At 41.6% G+C, this 19,103-nt stretch overlaps 2 protein-coding genes across 3 annotated transcripts; both read left to right on the forward strand.

The window, feature by feature from the left end:
* The first annotated feature begins 256 nt into the window (after nucleotides 1-256).
* LOC127611535 (tubulin alpha chain-like) lies at nucleotides 257-5,005 on the forward strand. 2 transcript variants are annotated; one of them, XM_052082108.1, is made up of 4 exons: nucleotides 257-425; nucleotides 3,222-3,444; nucleotides 3,635-3,783; nucleotides 3,934-5,005. In XM_052082108.1, the coding sequence occupies exons 1-4, from the start codon at nucleotides 423-425 to the stop codon at nucleotides 4,906-4,908; spliced, it is 1,350 nt and encodes a 449-aa protein (XP_051938068.1). In that variant the 5' UTR covers nucleotides 257-422; the 3' UTR covers nucleotides 4,909-5,005. The 2 variants fall into 2 exon arrangements, with proteins under 2 accessions (XP_051938068.1, XP_051938069.1); XM_052082109.1 differs by having other exon boundaries at nucleotides 260-425; nucleotides 3,247-3,444.
* Nucleotides 5,006-6,513: 1,508 nt separating this feature from the next.
* Nucleotides 6,514-8,947, forward strand: LOC127611225 (BTB/POZ domain-containing protein KCTD12-like). The gene has a single exon (XM_052081584.1). The coding sequence runs from the start codon at nucleotides 6,842-6,844 to the stop codon at nucleotides 7,703-7,705; it is 864 nt and encodes a 287-aa protein (XP_051937544.1). The 5' UTR covers nucleotides 6,514-6,841; the 3' UTR covers nucleotides 7,706-8,947.
* The last annotated feature ends 10,156 nt before the right edge of the window (nucleotides 8,948-19,103 follow it).

The raw sequence follows: 19,103 nt of genomic DNA on the forward strand, positions 1-19,103 counted from the left end.
TATCTTTGTTTTTTTTTCTCGAACAGATGAAGACAACACACCAAATGTTTTTTTTTTAAACCAAAGACTGGGCTGGTATCCAACCTGTCGAACATAAATCATAATGCACTCAAAAGCAAGTGATTTTCAGCAAATTCCATTGTGTGCAAAGTCAAACACTTCATGAGTGTTGGAGGTCTGTGTTTGTCAGTCGTGAAAGTTTCCACTTCTGCTGCAAGATCAGTTTACTGTGTGAGGAAATAATATTGGCGGCACAGTTCCTGTCAAGGAGACAGGTGGGAGTGGTTTGAAGTTGAATATAGCTTGGAGTCTCCGATGCATCTGGCAGTTAAACTCACTCAGACCACATTGAGGACTGCTGTGAGAGGCACCGTAGAAATTAAACCCAGATTGTGAAGAGGACCTTCCACTTCTCAGGCATTATGGTAAGTATGTTTTCTTCCTCCACAAAGTTTTTTGTCATACCTGCTGTTTATTTTTCATAGGGTAGACGTTTAGACTATCATCACCTGCTCATTCAGGTCAGCAGCCAAATTCAGCTCAGCTTTACTGCCTATCACTGGGACAATGATCTATTTCTGACACAAGCTTTCCTGTTTGGGACGGCACAGAGGAGAGCAAGTGGAAGTTTCATTTGACATGGGCCAATTTTTAGGCACAGTTTTGATACACAAAGATAGTGAGTTGGTGACAAATATTGATTTGGAATACAGTGGCGCAGTCTTCTGTTCATTTGTATTTCTTGATTGCATTTTAGAGCTGTCATTGCTGACGCTCAGAGCACCATCCTTTGGTTTCGGTGCCTTGGTGTCTGACAAAGTACATGACAGACAGAAATGTAGGTGTGTCGTAAAGCATGCAGGCAGCAACAAGTCAGATCAGATTGAGACAAAGATAGTACAGTCCAGTATTTCAACTTCGAAGAGGACTTTTTGAAACGATTCATTTCCGACCAAATTTAGCGTTGATTTTGCCTTCAGCAAAACAATGTGGAAGAAAATGATGCTTTTTTTTCAATATTGTACATTACATTACATGCTGATTTATATAGCGCTTAGAGGAGAATCAAAGTGTCCTTTAATCAGTGGATCAGAGACGTCATGCTCAAAATGTGCACATGTCGGCTACAAGCTAAGTTTCAAACTCAATAAGAAGCTGTAGCATCCATTGACGAAAAAAGAGATTGGTTCACTTCTCCTATCCCATGGAAATCCATTTCAATTCCAAGCAGCGACTCTCGGTTCCAAATGTTCACGGCGAGGCTATAACACAACCTTAAAAACCCTGCCTGTAGACGTGTTTGCACAGTTGAAGTACAAACACGGCTTGTAAGCAATGCCACTAATGCTGATAAAACCATTGAAAAGCATGACACACAACGTGCTCAAATAGAACCTTAGCATTCACATGGCAAGGAACAAGATTAAATAAAATACTTTCGATTGAAAAATGCTAATGTTGAATTACTTACTGATGCCAGTTAAATGTAATTGCCTTTATTGCATTTTCCTTGTGTTTCTGATTGTAACTGTAGATATCTACTTGAACTGACACGAACTATTTCAGTGGCTGCCGGTCAGTGTCTACGCAAACATTCGCTCCCACATTGCTACTGGGTGTCATCTCTCGAAATGAGCACCCGAAAATAGCTGCTATGCACTGACCTGCATACCTGGAAATTGAGATGATGTCACATTAGCCATGCTCACTAAAGAGGACACCGGAGAGGTGAACCGATCTCAATGTGGATTTAATGAGCTGTAACACACTTTGAAATGATAGCTGTTGATTCCCTGCAGCTCTGAATTGAGCACTGTCCTTTCCATACTGGCAAAATGTCACCGTGTTTCAGTGAAGGTGAACAAAATCGAGAGAGAGAGAGACAAATACAATATTATCAGGATCGGAAACCTTTCGCTGATTTTACAAGAATCTATGCGAAATTTAGTAAATGTCAAGTTGTTGGCAATATAGCCTGGTTATAATAATCAAATTTAATCTTTTTGTATGTCTTACCTTTCATATTCTGCTCGATTTGCATCACTTTGTTCCTATATAGCAGGGGTGTCAAACTCATTTTTGTCGCGGGCCACATTGTAGTTACGATTTGCCTTGGAGGGCCGTTATGAATTTGGGGAAACCAAATAAATGTTTAATCACCTCCCCTTATATCACATACACAGCACACAACAAAATGATGAATAATGAGTTTTAAAATCTGAAGTCAAGAAGAATGACTGTTATTGTGGATTACATGTGACAATTTGAAATTTATGTTCAGACTTTAGCAAGCATCATGGAATTTGACATGCTCGATTTGCTTTCGCGGGCCACATAAAATGATGTGGTGGGCCAGATCTGCCTCCTGGGCCTTGTCTTTGACACCTATGCTTTAAAGGTTCAGTGAGGGAGCAAAAGGAAAATACAGAATTGTATTCAACATTTCTCGTGTAAGGTTGTATTATATTAACTGGATAAACCAGTGCTTTAAAATACCCAAGAATTGAACACTTAATTAATAAAAAAAACTTAATTCCAAATCTAACTTCCAATTCATTTCTAAGATTTCTCATATCACCTTCCCATCAAAAGTTTCCAGACTTTTTCCAGACATGTACCTTAATTTTACCCGGGTGCCACAATAAAAAGTTCGACATACTAGTTTAAAAATCATAATTTTTTTTCAGATCACTGGCATCAAGGCACAAGTGTCGTAGGGGTTAAATGTTTTAACAGTCACATTTGCATGAGCCACATTGTAAGGGGAAAACGGGATGAGGGCGTTTCTCTTGCTAATCTAGTCCAACAGGATGATGACTATTTAGCACGAGTTTTATCTGAAAGTGTGCTGAGGATTATGTCACCAAACAAGTCCATCAACAGTCAAGTCAATTTCGATCCAATAGGACAAACACAAATGCGCTCCTCCCTGTTTTGTCGACTATGAACACCATAATGGTCTTTTTTTGGGGATAGGTCTCAAAGATCAGTCCACATAATTATCTGAGTGCGATTTGTAATCTGATTACATGGAAGACTTTTGGTTGAAATGAGGGTTTGAAACCTTTGCGTCATTGCTGACAACAATCTGAAAACTGTGAATGTTCAGGAATATCAAGCTTGAAATAATATGGAACCAAATCAGCGCTTTGATATATCTTATCGACTCCTCATGTTTATCCTCATGTTCTCTTTCTGCTTCTTTTTCTTCTCTCTTCAAGCGTGAATGCATCTCTGTCCACATAGGCCAGGCTGGTGTCCAGATGGGGAACACCTGTTGGGAGCTCTACTGTTACGAACACGACATTCAGCCAGATGGACAGATGCCCGGCGAAAAGTCCATTGGGGGGCATGATGACTCCTTCACCACCTTCTTCAGCGAGACCGGGGCTGGAAAATATGTCCCAAGGGCAGTCTTTGTTGACCTAGAACCCACGGTGGTTGGTCAGTGCGAAAAGATGCATTATGAAATGGAGGATTTTGCCAATACAATTAAACAACCCTTTAGTTTTTGTGCAATAACTTGAAGTATGTTGTCGAGAATGAATCCAAAACAAAATCCTACCTGTACTAACCTTTTCTGAAAAAAAAAGTTATTCGCTTCAATTGTTTATTTTGTCTTGCACATTTCAAGATGAAGTGCGTACGGGAAAATATCGCCAACTCTTTCACCCCGAGCAGCTGATCTCAGGAAAAGAAGATGCGGCAAACAACTATGCCCGTGGACACTACACCATCGGCAGAGAGATAATTGACTCTGTTCTCGACAGAATCCGCAAATTGGTGAGTGTCATTTTTTCATATCTATTTAACCACAGCGGTATCGAAGAGTATTAGCAATTTGGGGAAAAAAATGCTATTTTAGGCTTCTGGAGCATAGCTTGAAAGCTTCCTGGAATTAAAACTATTCAAATTTTGTGTCTGTATCTGCAGTCTGACCAGTGCACTGGTCTTCAAGGCTTTTTGGTCTTCCACTCTTTTGGTGGAGGCACAGGGTCTGGTTTCACCTCCCTCCTCATGGAGCGACTATCTGTTGATTACGGGAAGAAATCCAAACTTGAGTTTGCAATCTACCCAGCCCCTCAAGTCTCTACTGCAGTGGTGGAGCCCTACAATTCCATTCTGACCACTCACACCACCCTTGAGCACTCCGACTGCGCCTTCATGGTGGACAATGAAGCAATCTATGACATCTGTCGTCGAAACCTCGACATTGAACGTCCGTCTTACACCAACCTCAACCGCCTTATCAGTCAGATTGTGTCATCTATCACGGCCTCTCTTCGCTTTGACGGCGCCTTGAATGTTGACCTGACAGAGTTCCAAACCAATTTAGTGCCCTACCCTCGTATCCACTTCCCTCTGGCCACATATGCTCCTGTCATTTCTGCAGAGAAGGCCTATCACGAGCAGCTTTCTGTGGCCGAAATCACCAATGCTTGCTTTGAGCCAGCCAACCAGATGGTCAAGTGCGATCCTCGTCATGGCAAATACATGGCCTGTTGTCTGCTGTATCGTGGTGAAGTAGTGCCCAAAGATGTTAATGTTGCCATCGCTGCCATCAAAACCAAACGCAGCATCCAGTTTGTGGACTGGTGTCCTACTGGTTTCAAAGTGGGCATCAACTACCAGCCTCCAACAGTGGTTCCTGGGGGAGATCTTGCCAAGGTGCAGAGGGCTGTGTGCATGCTGAGCAACACCACAGCCATCGCTGAGGCCTGGGCCCGCCTGGACCACAAGTTTGATCTCATGTATGCCAAGAGGGCCTTTGTGCATTGGTATGTGGGAGAAGGAATGGAGGAAGGAGAGTTCTCAGAGGCCCGAGAGGATATGGCTGCCCTGGAGAAGGATTATGAAGAGGTCGGAATTGACTCCTATGAAGATGACGAGGAAGGAGATGAATACTAGACACATTTGGTTATTTATTAAGTAGCAAAGTATGAGTGTCAACATCGCTTCATTATCGGGTCTACTTTTTTTTCTACCCATTAAATATCTCAACATATTTTGTCTGTTGTCTATGTGGTTGGACTATTTTTGCCATAAAGTTTCATCAGCATTATAGTTCAGGAAACAGGGAAAGTTCTGTTGCTCCAATGACACAACAATTTAGCAAAACAGATTCATGTACAATGCAAAAGTCAACACCCCTGTTTTAATGCCAGGTTTTTGTGGTATGAAAAAAGAGACAATAATAAATAATTTGGAGAAAACTCAACCATGATTATGACCTATAACTTGCACAACTTCATTGAGAAAAATAGGTTGGTTTGTTTTTTCAAAAAGAGAAATAAAAACAACTCAGATAATGTGTGGGCAAAAGTAAGCAGTCACAGTAAAACTCATGTTAAATGACTTAAATGAAACTCCCACCATCTAGTGTTGCAGTGTGATGAGAAAAAGGCTAAAAGTTAGATTTGGTGCATACGTTTTTGCCAAGCAACTTTTCAGTATTAGTCTCATTTGAAAGCTGGTAAAATGTACCGGTAGAGTGTGAAACAGGTGAGAAACTCAACGGCATTTTGTTTTTGTGGCAAGGAGAGTCATCAAAATCCACTTCATCTGAAAACACTGCAATTGTACTTTCTCGCCTATAAGTGGCAATGTTGTCCACAATTATGCAGGAGTGAAGACACTCATCTCCACTTTAACCCTGGAGAACCCAAGAACCTTCTTTTTTCTTTCTTTCTTTAAATGACTGCTATATGCTCACTGATTACCAAAATGTATGTTTTTTTCAAATATTCAACGTTTTAATCCTAATTTAGGCCAAATATGACCCTTTGGGTTTTAAGGGCAGCATTTAAGTAGCAGAATTTATAGGGTCCAAATTTGACCCAGTGGGTTCTCCAGGGTTAAAAAAACACTTGATTTGAAAGTTCTCCGACTGCCCCAAAATGGCATTGAACTTTTCACGTGTTCCACATTTTACTCTTCCCCGTCTTTCAAATGAGACCCACCATGAAAAATCCGATTGGCAATTTTTTTTAAATGAATTTGGTTTGAAAAGTCCTACATCACCATTTTGACTGTAAAAATCGTGGCGTAGAAAATACAAATGTTGCTGGAATTAATGGAGTCAATTCCAGCGTTGTCTTGCACTTAGGACAGAACAGGTGTGTACCTAATAAAGTGACCGTCTAGTTCATAGGTGTCAAACTCAGGTCCTGGAGGGCCGCTGTCCTGCATGTTTTCCACTTCTAACTGTTGCAACACACCTGATTCAAATGAACAGGTTCAATGTCAGGCTTGCGCAGAGCTTGCTGATGATCTGATCATTTGAATCAGGTGTGTTGCATCAGGGAGACTTGGAAAACCACGATATCCTTTATTTGTCCCACACTGGGGAAATTTACAGCCTCCAGCAGCAAGAATGTAGGTAGAAAGAAGAAAAAACAACAAACACCGTTCAATTAAGTGCAATATAAACACAAAATGGATAAATCGCAGTGCTATTTACAATTATACATTAATAATAATACATGCAGGACAGCGGACCTCCAGGACATGAGTTTGACACCCTTGGCTCTCGTTCATTCTGTGCTGCCTGCACTTTCAACATCGCAGCAATGGGTGTCAGTCTTACCACATCACTTATGTGTACTCGTTATAACTCCACATTATCATTTTACTTTGACATCTTTGTGTTTTTTTCCTCACTCTCTTATTGTCCCCAGCATCAATATGCAGGTCGTTAAAGCCTAGTCGTGTAATTTAATGGTTAACCGCACAACACTCCCCTCTTTCCTCCACGCCACGGTCCACGCTTCATAAGCCGTGTGCAGCCTCTTGAGGCTCAGTCAGTCAGCCCACGGAAGGAGCCCACACGCACACGTACACGATGGCTCTAGCAGAAGCGTCCAAGCAACGCGACGACTCGCACTTTCCGGAAATCGTCGAGCTGAACGTCGGGGGACAGGTGTACGTCACCCGGCTGCAAACTCTCGTTGCGGTGCCGGATTCGCTCCTTTGGCACATGTTCAGCCGCCGGACCCCCAAGGAACTGGCCAGAGACACCAAGGGCCGCTTCTTCCTGGACCGAGACGGTTTCTTGTTCCGTTACGTACTCGACTATCTGCGCGACCAGACCTTAGTGCTCCCGGACTACTTCCCGGAGAGGAGCCGACTGAGGAGGGAGGCGGACTTCTTTCAGCTTCGAGAGCTGGCCAAGAGGCTCTGCCCACAAGTGAGTAAGGACAACTCCGTCAGTGAGGAGATTAGCCACAGCGATACCGAGGACAGCTCGCTCCAAGGCAGCCAGCCGCCGTGCGCATCGGCCGGAGGCGCGGATGCAACGTTACGCACCAGCACGGCCGTGCGCTCCCCGTCTATGGACTCCAGGAAGTCGGGCTACATCACTGTTGGCTACCGCGGATCATACACCATCGGCCGGGACATCCAGACCGACGCCAAATTCCGCAGGGTGGCGCGCATCACTGTGTGCGGGAAGACATCCCTGGCCAAAGAGGTGTTCGGAGACACGCTCAACGAGAGCAGAGACCCGGACCGTCCGCCGGAGAGGTACACGTCGCGCTACTACCTCAAGTATAATTTCCTGGAGCAGGCTTTTGACAAGCTCGCCGAGGTGGGCTTCCACATGGTGGCATGCAGCTCTACGGGCACCTGCGCCTACACCAGCAATGACCCCGGCGAGGATAAAATCTGGACAAGTTACACCGAATATGTCTTCTGTCGAGAACAGTAGCCAGAGTACTTTTTAAATGGAAATAAATGATGCCCCTTTATTCGACTACATCCTTGGAATATTAATTACCCGTATCACCAGATACGATTCAGAGATTACAATGCAGCCCTCCAAAAATCCATACAAATGTAGAACTATGGTTATCGACCATGTGTTTCACAACCTTTACTGAGCTACGCACATATTTACCACCCGACAAAGTTACAAGAAGTATATAGACAACACTGAATCCCCGCCTATCTGCAAATTGATTTTTGGACCGCATCCTCCATTAAATGTTGAAAAACTCACCTATCTGCTGTTTTTTTGGTTTCCAACTGGTGCCAAGTAAATGTTAGGTAATTAGCTTCATTTAGACAAATGTACTCCTTTGCTGCTATCTTGTGGCCTTTTTAGGGATGCTGTCAATTACAGTACTTGTGGATTTTCACCTTTGGCAGTGGGGCTCTGTTGCAACCCCCTGTTGAATAAGTAAAATTGAGATGATGTATGGTCATAGTGGAAGAGCATTTCATTGTTCTGCCTGTCACACTATACATCGCTGGCATATGAACAAAGCTACATCATTCGTATAAGTTTTGGACCAATGACGTGGCATTGTTACATACTAAAAACAATGTTCTTGATCCTGTGTGTGCATATGTGACAAGTTGCTAAAAAAAAAATCAGGCTCCAATAATATAATTCGAGATGGAACTATTAACTTTGTTTTGATTGACATTGTAGAGAGTGAGTGATATTATTTTTGGCCCATGTTGAGAATCAAAGTCTTAAGAACACAAAATTTGAATGTAATCCAATCAAAACTGTGACCTGTGTTATGAAATAAATGACTGCGCAGACAGACACTATCCAGTCTAGTGCAAAGCAGCGTGATACAACTAAACATTCATCTCGGTAGAAGGCCGACATCTGATTTTCAATTGACTGCTGTCTTAATTAGGAAGATTAAGGTGGCAAAGTTCTCACAAAGGGGCTGCCAGATCACTCCTGCACTTCGCTGTATATAAAAAGTTCTTTCGTCCTTTGCATATTGATCTTGTCCAATAAAAAGCATGTATTTGTATTGTCTTTTTTGTTCTTTTTTTTCTTTTGATTAGAAACAAGAAAATGGACAAAGAAAGTCAGTTGTTGGTATGGCAATAGCTGCTTCAGCTAATAGTAGCATCATTGCAACAAGACGCGGTGTACCTCACCAACGCAGTGATTTCTTTGTGTGTATGAATAAACTCAGAATACTGATGTTATGGGAGTACTTTTTTTCGGTGTCTGAGTATGTTCCAGCGATCTTTTCTTGTCTATCGTGTGTGCAAGTCTGTCCTCTAAACAAACACTAAAAATCTGTCCAAGTGTCCATCCAAACTACAACACGAGCAGATGAAGGTACATGCATACTGAAAATTGGGGCAAATTCGAGCATTTTCCCTCACTTAGGATCAAAGTCGGCAAAGGGCAGATTATTGGATGTCTGCAAAAGATCATCCAGAGCAAATATACTGTGATGATCTAATTTGCTTCGACTGCTACCCTTTTTTGTATTTTCCAGAAGACTAAATGCTTTTCATTGCTCAGACTTCGTACTACGACCGATATCTGGTTTGGGGAAGGAGACTGTGTGTGTGTGTGTGTGTGTGTGTGTGTGTGTGTGTGTTTGTGGTGCTATGTTGTTTTGTGTTTTTTGTTATTGTAAAGTGTCCTTGGGTGTCTGGAAATGTGCTTATAAATAAAATGTATTATTATTGTTATGTTGGTGATCTCGAGTGTACCCCACAACAGAAGAGCAGAGCTGTGTTGTCTCTCTTGTTTAAAAAATGCGTTATGTTGTTAAAGTCAGTATGCGTGCATCCTGCTGAAGCGATTTTGTCAACTTCGCTAGCAACACAATATTTCCATACACTGTACATTTCTTTCACATAAATTGAGATGCGCTACATGCTAATCGTGCAGCTGTGCGCACATGCTGTCAGTGTGTGTCATATGAGGGATCCCCTTGAAATAAAATGACATTAAATTAGAAAGTTTTTTTGTTTTGTTGTTTTAGCAGTTGTAATTGTCTATCCATCCGTGCATCCATTCGTCCATTTTTGAAAGTGCTTTGTCCTTGTTAGGGTCATGGGTAGGTGAAGGAATCAAGAACCGGTTCCAACTTAGCTGTTCAATCAGAGCTGTAAACCTTGTTCTTGACTGTTTATGAATACTGCCGTGTTTAACTGTATTTAGGTCATGTGGGGCACCTGGCCAGTCATCGCTGTAATTCTTGTGTGGTCTTGTGATTGCGTGAGTATCGTAGCCAATCAGGTGCGTAATATGCATGCAATGCAGAAGTGAGTGTGCATGTGTTCTATTCGAAAAATCATGAGGTTTTTCGAATGGAACCGGAGTCACCGTTGTCACCAGCCAATCACAGGGCACACAGAGAGGAACACCATCCGCATTCAAACTCATACCTAAGGACAATTTTGAGTGTCAATCAGCCTGCCATGCATGCTTTTGGAATGTGGGAGGAAACCAGAGTACCCGGAGAAAACCCACACGGGCCCAGGGAGAACATTCAAACTCCACACAGGGAGTCCGCAGCTGGAATTGAACGCGCTAAACACTAGACCACAGGCCGCCCCATTAAATTTAAAGAGTATTAATTAAGCCCCATTGTCAGTATGTGTGTACCCTGCTGAAGCTGTATTCGATGTCAAAATATAACAAACCAATTGTTTTATGTGATGTTTAAGATAAGATGGTGTCGGCAAACGTTATAACACTCAAATCTTTCCAGGCAATCTGCAAGAACAACAACAATGTAGATTTTGACTTTGGGCTCTGTTTTCATATACTGTGCATCTGCTGCAGAGCATCAATGCTGGCTGATCCTGAATTCATATGAGCGCAATGCTCACTGTGAGTTTTCCAATTCGGCCGACCGGTCAAAACCACGCTGAAGGACTGTCTTGGAGATGAACCTCAAAGACTGACAATATGGTGGCAGAAAGTCGTTATAAACCTTATGCCAACCCAACCATGTCCAAGACCGGCACAGGATAGACATCTGGTCTAAAGTGATGTATTTCATTGATAAATATGTGAAGATTGACCACTCAACCCCCTGATTCATTCTCATTTTGTGAATCATTAAATCATCCTGTTGGACGGCACAGCAGGCTTCTCCAAGTGCCCACATCATGGTGCAGATATACGCCACATTTAAATGTAATAAAAAGAAGCATTTTGATTTGCCATGATTCAGGTCGACTGTGACCACCCTCACAGCAACACAGCCTTCCTTCTTGAAGAACCACCGATCTGCCCCTGGCTTTGAAATTACTAAAATTGGGTCTAATCCACTTTCTCGCAGGGTTATGCCATACACCATGTAGGATTTGCACCCGTTACAAGAATAGAGCCTTCAGTCTAAAAGTTTCTTGAAGTTACTTGGGGTCATCTCAGTACCAGTTGAAGTTCTCTTTTTGATATTGATGTTGAAAGAGAAACCCTGATTGGATTTTAAAGGTTATCAATTAATTGTCTACAACCGAACCAAGCAAGGGATGAATAACTGATCTCATGATGATTACTAGCTCCGTATATAATTCTACTAATGGATGGCTTGAATTGTATCAGTTGAGTGATTTTTATCGGATTGTGTTGTGAAATTCATTACTCTTTTTAATGCAACCATAGCTGGTAAACACACTGAGGCTACTGAAGTGCAAATGACTGCTGACGCCAAATGCAGTTGAACACGACATATTCAAAATGTTTTTTTTTGCAATTTAGATTGATTTATTATTAATAAAAACTGTTGAATGCCCCCAAGAGATCATAAAATGTGAAGAGTTTGCTTAATTTAAAACCTCCTAGGACCCAAACTCTTTTCTCTTTGATATTTAGGCTAATTGGGACCTGATGAGTGAAATAACAAAGAATTATCTTTTTACTTGATGAAACGTCCTCGTAAGTGGACGCCAGGCCCTTATAGTCCAAAATTTAACGTCATAGTCTTGAAAACCTAAGACGTCATGTCCACACATGTGGACGCCTGTGACCTGGGAGGTTAAATTAAAGTTCGTTTTCATTTATTCATTCATCTTCCGAGCCGCTTGATCCTCACTAGGGTCGCAGGGGGTGCTGGAGCCTATCCCAGCTGTCTTCGAGCAGTAGGCAGGGGACACCCTGAATCGGTTGCCAGCCAATCGCAGGGCACACAGAAACGAACAACCATCCGCACTCACACTCACACCTAGGTACAATTTAGAGTGTTCAATCAGCCTGCCACGCATGTTTTTGGAATGTGGTAGGAAACCGGAGCACCCGGAGAAAACCCACACAGGCCCGGGGAGAACATGCAATCTCCACACAGGGAGGCCGGAGCTGGAATCGAACCCAGTACCTCTGCAATGTGAAGCCAACGTGCTAACCACTGGACTATCGGTCCGCCTCTAAAGTTCGTTTTATTTTATTTTATTTTTTTATTATCCAGTGGTTAATTTTTCTTTACACCTGTGTGATAATTAAGAATGCAGTTATTCCTCTAAACCACAGGTGTCAAAGTCAAGGCCTGGGGGCCAGATCTGTTCTAGATCAAGATGGACGATTTTGATGAGAGTCCGGTTTCTGCCTGAATTTCAAAACAGGCGTCACTCTGACATTTGGTTTTGGGAAGGGAGATTCTCTGCAAGAATGACAAAAACCACAGATGAGGCAAGCGCTTAAGTTTGAAAAGGAAATCTCTCAAGTCAAACTGCATGTCATGTTCAGACCAAATGCAACAGCGAGCTTCTGCACAAGTGATTTTCTTTCAGTAAAGGCTTGAGGAATTTATGGAAGCCCCTGCAGTTATTATGCAACGATTGCAGTATATCAATAAATGTCAACTGGGACTCAATACAGTTTCATTTGTGCCTCTTTTAGCGGCAACAGTTCCCCCATAAGGAGCTTCGGGCTCAACAGGAAGACGGGCTTGATCTTTAGAGAAGAACCAAACAAAAAGCGTAGGTTGCAGAGGAAGTCAAACGTTGAAAAAAAAGCGAATTTGTTAAATGCATGCTTCAAACACACACACACACACACACACACACACACCCACATACACACCCACACACACCCACACAGACACACACACACACACACACACACACACACACACACACACACACACACACACACACATTAACATGCACACACACTAAACAAAGTGGAGTGGCCAGAGAGCATTTGATCTAAAATATGATTGTTAAGAGATTGTATTTGTATTATGTATGTGCAATAATATATTTATCCATAATCAAATATTTTAAGTAGATCATCATCGTTTCATTTGTAAATACAGTATAAATTAGGACAAAAAAACAAAACTATGACCCTGTGTAAGAATATTTTTACTAACATAACTGATTATTTTCAAACGAGGTACCGGTAATTGCTGTTTACCCTATAAACCCATTTATTAATTTATTTAAATCCGATTTCACACTTTTTAATTAAATATATGTATTTTATTTTTCAAATTATGACCAAGTCTTCTATAACTGTCATATACAGTATAAGACTCATTAGATTGTTGCATCATATTCGATCATAAACTCAAGTTGTCCTTAGAGGAAGCGAAATGGCCTCTGATATGAAAACATATTGACATCTGCTCCACTCTTTCTCTCACAGATGTCTCTCTCCTCTGCTTGTTTACAGGTTAAAGCATGATTGGATAAGTGGGTCGACAAGAAAAAAAAAGGCTTCATTTCCTTTTCTTAAATGACACCTCACGTGTTTGCTACATACATACAGTCTCTAATTAACACATCAGTATTGAAAGCAGCTGCACTTTCGTACAAAGCCACACATTTCAGAGTAGTCACGAAAAGAACAGAGAAAGGCAGCGTCCGTCCACCCCCAGGCAAAGCTTACCACTCTTGCGTGTTCTGGCAAACATCAATGGTGCTATTTTAATGCTAGACCAGAGGAAACATTTCCCAACATATATTTGGAAGGCACAATATACATAACCGCAAGCCACTCAAAGCCCTAAGATTGCATGTTTTGCTTCTGTTATGATGCGGGGGGATTTTGCCTTCATGCATCATGCTAAAAAAAGACCAAAGCAAACATTTGGAAAAACAACACGGCTGAACGATAGGTCTTTCATATACAGTGCACTCCGCTTAATAGAACACCATTGGGCCGAAGCGCTTCTGTTCTACTAAGCGGAGTTTCTATTAAGCGGAGATGGTCATCAGACACGTCGACGACCAAGTTATGCACGCAGAAAAACCCCTGCTGACGAGTTAGAAGAGTTATTTCGACTGTGGACGTCCATATCTTTAATCAAACAACACTGCTTCAGTCAAACATCTCAAATCACGAGAAAAATTTCATTACTTTTGTCTGGAAACAGGAGTCCGTAATTTTGCGGTTGACTTCCCTCTCAATGCGCTGGATAAGAGGGAAGTCCTTCTGAGAATCCGGCAATGCATCGTATCGTCTGAGTATGTCCTTCTTATCCGCAGGTGATAGCCCTCGTCTCTTGAATGAAGTTGAAGCCATTGTGACGTGCGTGTGTCTATGTGTGGAGTGACGCGTGCTACCTGTTATATGGCTAGAACTACACATTGCGCAACATTGTATGGCGTAATCGTAGGCGCAACAGCATAGCAGTGGTATCGCATTTTCTCGCGATAGTGGTATTGCGATTGCTACACTTCGAAAACCACTAGTTTACAATTTTCATTGCTTACGGCCTGTTCTATTAAGCGGAGATCTGTTCTACTAAGCGGAGTATCTTTATAGGAAATTGCATTAGGCAAATCCGTTCCCGAGCCTTTTGCTCTATTAGAAATCAAAACCTGGATGGCACAAAATTTCTTGAAGTTCAACGAAAAGAAGACAGAGGTGATATTGTTTGGCCCCAGTGGACCTTGTACATTCCATCCTGTAGACTTGGGCCCCCTATCTCCTTATCTGAAATCAACGGTCTCAAACTTGGGACTTAAACTGGACAGTGATTTCAAACTCGATCGGCAAATTGGTGCCGTTGTTAAATCCAGCTTCTTTCACCTTAGACAGCTGGCCAAAATAAAACCTTTCCTCTCACATGAACACTTTGAGACAGTAATTCATGCCTTTGTCACATCCCGGCTCGATTACTGCAACGCCCTGTACTTTGGAGTCAGCCAGTCCTCCATCAAGCGCCTTCACCTGGTACAGAATGCCGCTGCTCGCCTCTTGACTGGTACTCGTAAGAGGGAGCATATAACTCCTACTTTGGCATCCCTTCATTGGCTCCCCATTCATTTTAGAATTATTTTTAAGATCCTCCTCTTTGTTTTCAAATCTCTGAATAATCTCGCGCCACCTTACCTCTCTGAGCTCATACGCCCCTACACCCCTGCCCGGCGCCTCAGGTCTGTGGACCAGTCTTTGCTAGACGTACCAAGAACTAAACTGAGGCTCAGAGGGGATCGAGCCTTTTCTGTTGCTGGTCCATCTCTTTGGAATGACCTCCCACTGAACATTCGGCAAGCCTCCTCGCTGCCCATCTTTAAATCCCTCCTCAAAACTCACTTGTATTCTTTGGCGTTTGACTCAGCATGACTTAGATTTGCTATTGGTTTTACTGCTTGGTGCTTTCTACCGCCTTATTACTTATTACTTATTACTGATTCGTCTTACTGTTTATTGTATATGTTAAATCGCTCCATGTACAGCACTTTGTATGCAGCGATGGCTGTTTGAAAGTGCTCTATAAATACTGTTGACTTGACTTGACTTGACTATTAAGCGGATTACTCTATTAACCAGAGTTCTATTAAGCGGAGTGCACTGTATACTAAACAAGAGACTGAAATAAGTACTGCAGTGCTACTAGTGCATGACAAATGGCTACTTGTTGGGTCGAGTAGTGTTCTGACTGTAGTAGTTTACAATAGTAGTCAGATTTAATCGCAGACTGACTGGAGCTAAAATTTGGCTCTTGACGATAGGGGACACTGTTGACATGGGGTGGGGGGGGGTTGCAAATGGCAGCCGTCCCATGCCTAAGCATAATAGATAGGGCAGGGGGTTAGTGCGGCGGATGTCACCAAATAAATTTTAATCGCAGATGGATTTACTTTCTTACTAATAATAGAGTACTTTGCGACCTTTTTTTAAAATGCCCTGAACAAATACTGCAGGTAAAACGAATAAAAACAAAAGTAAAACAAAGCATTTTTGAAAAAATAAAAAATGAATAAAACCTAAAAATAAGCTCTAAAATCTAATTAAAAATAATTGAACTTAAAAATAAAGTGAACAAAAAACTACCTCTCATGAAAAATCCCTAAGTATTTTAACATGGTTCTTTGATCATTAAGTCAACGTTAACATATTCTTCTACACAGTACGTATTGAAAGTTGAGTTACTGGTACATATTCACAGTGGTTAGCCTAATTTGACATTTGTTGTGAAAGCGCTATATAAATCAGCATGTATTGTATTGTATTTGCATAAAATATCTTTAATATTCCCTGTATAGTGGGTTCAATTTCTAGATTGGTGAATGTGTTTTTATGTAACGGTTTATTTGTGCTTTGCATGGGAATTGCGCCTTCTGGACAGATTTTGTTCAACTTTTGAGGTTCCACTTGACATTTTCACAATCAAGTCAAACACAAATTGCAGGGTTATTAAACAGCACTTTCATTCCGAGGCTTACTTTTAAAAGCCTCATTATGTCAAGACTTGTGCACTCGCTTCACCTCAGAATGCATCAGAATTCACTCACAAAGGCCATTAAACCTCCCACCTAACAAACTTGATCTTTCCACAGCTGTTTTTGATAAAAGCCTAATACTGCACCGTGAACTGATCTCTGCTCTTAATGTCCAGGACGTACTGTAAAGCTCCGTTTTAAAGTTTGATTAACATTTTTCCTACAGTACAGTTCTGATGCAATGTGTGACAAAGAGCAGCACTACAACAAATTTGAGATTGTTAGATTTTAAAGTCAGTCACCTTAATTCATTTTAAATCCTACAAACCTATTTGTTGACCTTTTTACTCAAGTGCAATACGCTCTGACAATTATTGACTTTGAATTTTTGACAATTTTGAATTTTCACCTACCATCCCTGCCCCCAGAAGCTGCCGCGGTGATGGTGAGCATATATACAATACAATACAATACATGCTGATTTATATAGCGCTTTCACAACAGCGGCAGCTGTAACAAAGCGCTTTACAAAACAGTTAACATAAAGTAAAATAATAAACACAACACATAACATAAAACACGGACAGTCGTGCAGTCCTAACCACTTTTCCGTCACACGCTTTGTTGTTTGAAGCAGTTTGAGATGAAAGAGGAGAGAAGCAAAGTGTCTTTTAACCAGTGGATCAGAGACGTCATGCTCAAAATGTGCACTATACAGTATGTAAAATTTCAAAGATTATTGCAAAGCAAGTTCATACGGTCAGCAAAGGACTCATTCAATTCAATCAGTGGTTCCTTTGATTGCTCTGATAATACATTCTCGAGATAATACCGAACGTGCTTCATAAAAAGAATCTGCCCTTCAGTTTTTTGAAAACAAAGTCCGGAGTAAAGAGAATTAAGTGATGGAATGATAATCTATCACTTAGATTGTCCTGTCAGGTTGATCTCCCGTCACCTTGACATACAGGCTGCGTATGTGGAACTGGGAGTTGCGGCTTGGAATTGAAGTGGATTTACATGGGACAGGAGATGTGAACCAATCTCTTTTTGTCGTCAATGGATGCTACAGCTTCTTGTTTGGTTTTCTTATTCTTCTTGTTCTTATTCTTACAGTCAAATGTGTTGCAAGACTTTTAGAAAAACATGCATGCATGTTCATACTTACACAAGAAATTACTCTGAAGTGTTATACTGAGTGAAATTTACAGTATGCCATGTAAGATTCTATTTGTTCATATATACTGTATAAAACAAATTATATATATATATGTGTGTGTGTGTGTGTGTGTGTGTGTGTGTGTGTGTGTGTGTGTGTGTGTGTTTGTGTGTGTGTGTGTGTGTGTGTGTGTGTGTGTGTATGAAACAAACCCACACTAAAGAGCATATTGTACGTGATGTCCAAATATAAGGCTGATGTATACTGGTCAGCGATCTAAAATTATCACGGGTGTAGCAGGTGTTGCTTCCCTTTCGTGTCCCTCGGCATTGACACCCCTGCAGTGTGTGGTTGCAAACCAGCTGCGCCTCTTGTTTACTGTGAAATGGACTCCTCCACTTCTTTGTGGGCCATTCTTATTCAAATGCAGCATTGGAAAAAAACCCGTCAACAATTCAACCCATCTCACACTGCCTTTCAGGGAGATTCCGTCTGCATGCTGGTGCATATTTGTGTGTAGCCACGAGTGGCGAGAGCTCTCTAACCGGCTGACCACTTTTGTTTCTGCGGAACCTGATTGAACGTGAAGTCCCTCCATAACATGAAGTGGAGTCAGCCTTCTGGCGCCAGTGGCTTAGTGTGAGTTGTCAGTGAATTGTTGTTTTCTTAAGCCCATGGAGCTAAAGTGCATGAATAACTGTGGCTCTCCTTTCCCAAAAGTGAGGGCATCATAATAAGTAAGTATACTGTCCGAAGCTATAAAAAAAACAATCACTTTAAAATCTGTGATATTCCGGCAGGGGGTGCGAACAATGAACCATGATATAGCTGCAGAACACTGTATTCACTATTTTTTTTCAGTGGACCCTAACTAATGATTATTTGCTGGGAAATTCACATCTTTGCTATTTTCTGTAACCTGCAGTCAAAATGTTATCCTCCATCTAAGGTGCCATGTTAGTCGTGGAGTCGCTGGCCACGGGCTGATCGAAAATAGCATGATGGAAGATTCCAGGCAGATTCATGGTGGGGTTGACGTGCGAGAAAGTAGGCTGACAAACATCTCAAAATGATGCAGAGAAAGGTTTGGATCATTATTTTCAGAAGAGGAAATTCACAACTGATCAGCTGGTAATGGCTCGCTGCTCAATTTAAGGTGAAGTAAGTGCCCAACTCAGGATGCATCGGCGGTTGTGATACATGGTTTAAAAAAATATGAGAGCGCCTATGTATCACTGAGCCAAAAACATAAAAGAATGGCTAATAAAGCGGCGAATAAAGTAGAAAGTAGCAATTGTGGAGGGCGACACTAGCGTTCCTTTTTTTCCCCCAAGGGTACCGGTATTGAGGCGAGGGACTTTTAAAACGATTTTCATTTTCTTTTCTCTTAGTTTTTTAAAAATTTAGATATGGTCTCGAGACAACTCAGAAACGGTTTTAGTATGTGAATTATATAAAAATTGATGGTTGGCACCTAAAATGTCCTCCAATTCTGGAATGACCCTAATACAAAAAGTCAACCAAGTAGGTCATCTCATTTGTTTTTTAATACAAACAA

The sequence above is a fragment of the Hippocampus zosterae genome, chromosome 12 (assembly GCF_025434085.1).
Source record: "Hippocampus zosterae strain Florida chromosome 12, ASM2543408v3, whole genome shotgun sequence".
NCBI classification, from domain to species: Eukaryota; Metazoa; Chordata; class Actinopteri; order Syngnathiformes; family Syngnathidae; genus Hippocampus; species Hippocampus zosterae.

What these genes read in the sequence shown, in the direction of transcription:
- LOC127611535 (XM_052082108.1), top strand. An exon ending in CCTAGAACCCACGGTGGTTG is followed by an intron (nt 3,445 to 3,634) that starts GTCAGTGCGAAA and finishes GCACATTTCAAG; the next exon opens with ATGAAGTGCGTACGGGAAAA. An exon ending in TCGACAGAATCCGCAAATTG is followed by an intron (nt 3,784 to 3,933) that starts GTGAGTGTCATT and finishes CTGTATCTGCAG; the next exon opens with TCTGACCAGTGCACTGGTCT.
- LOC127611225 (XM_052081584.1), top strand. Translation starts at nt 6,842, where the DNA reads ATGGCTCTAGCAGAAGCGTCCAAGCAACGCGACGACTCGCACTTTCCG.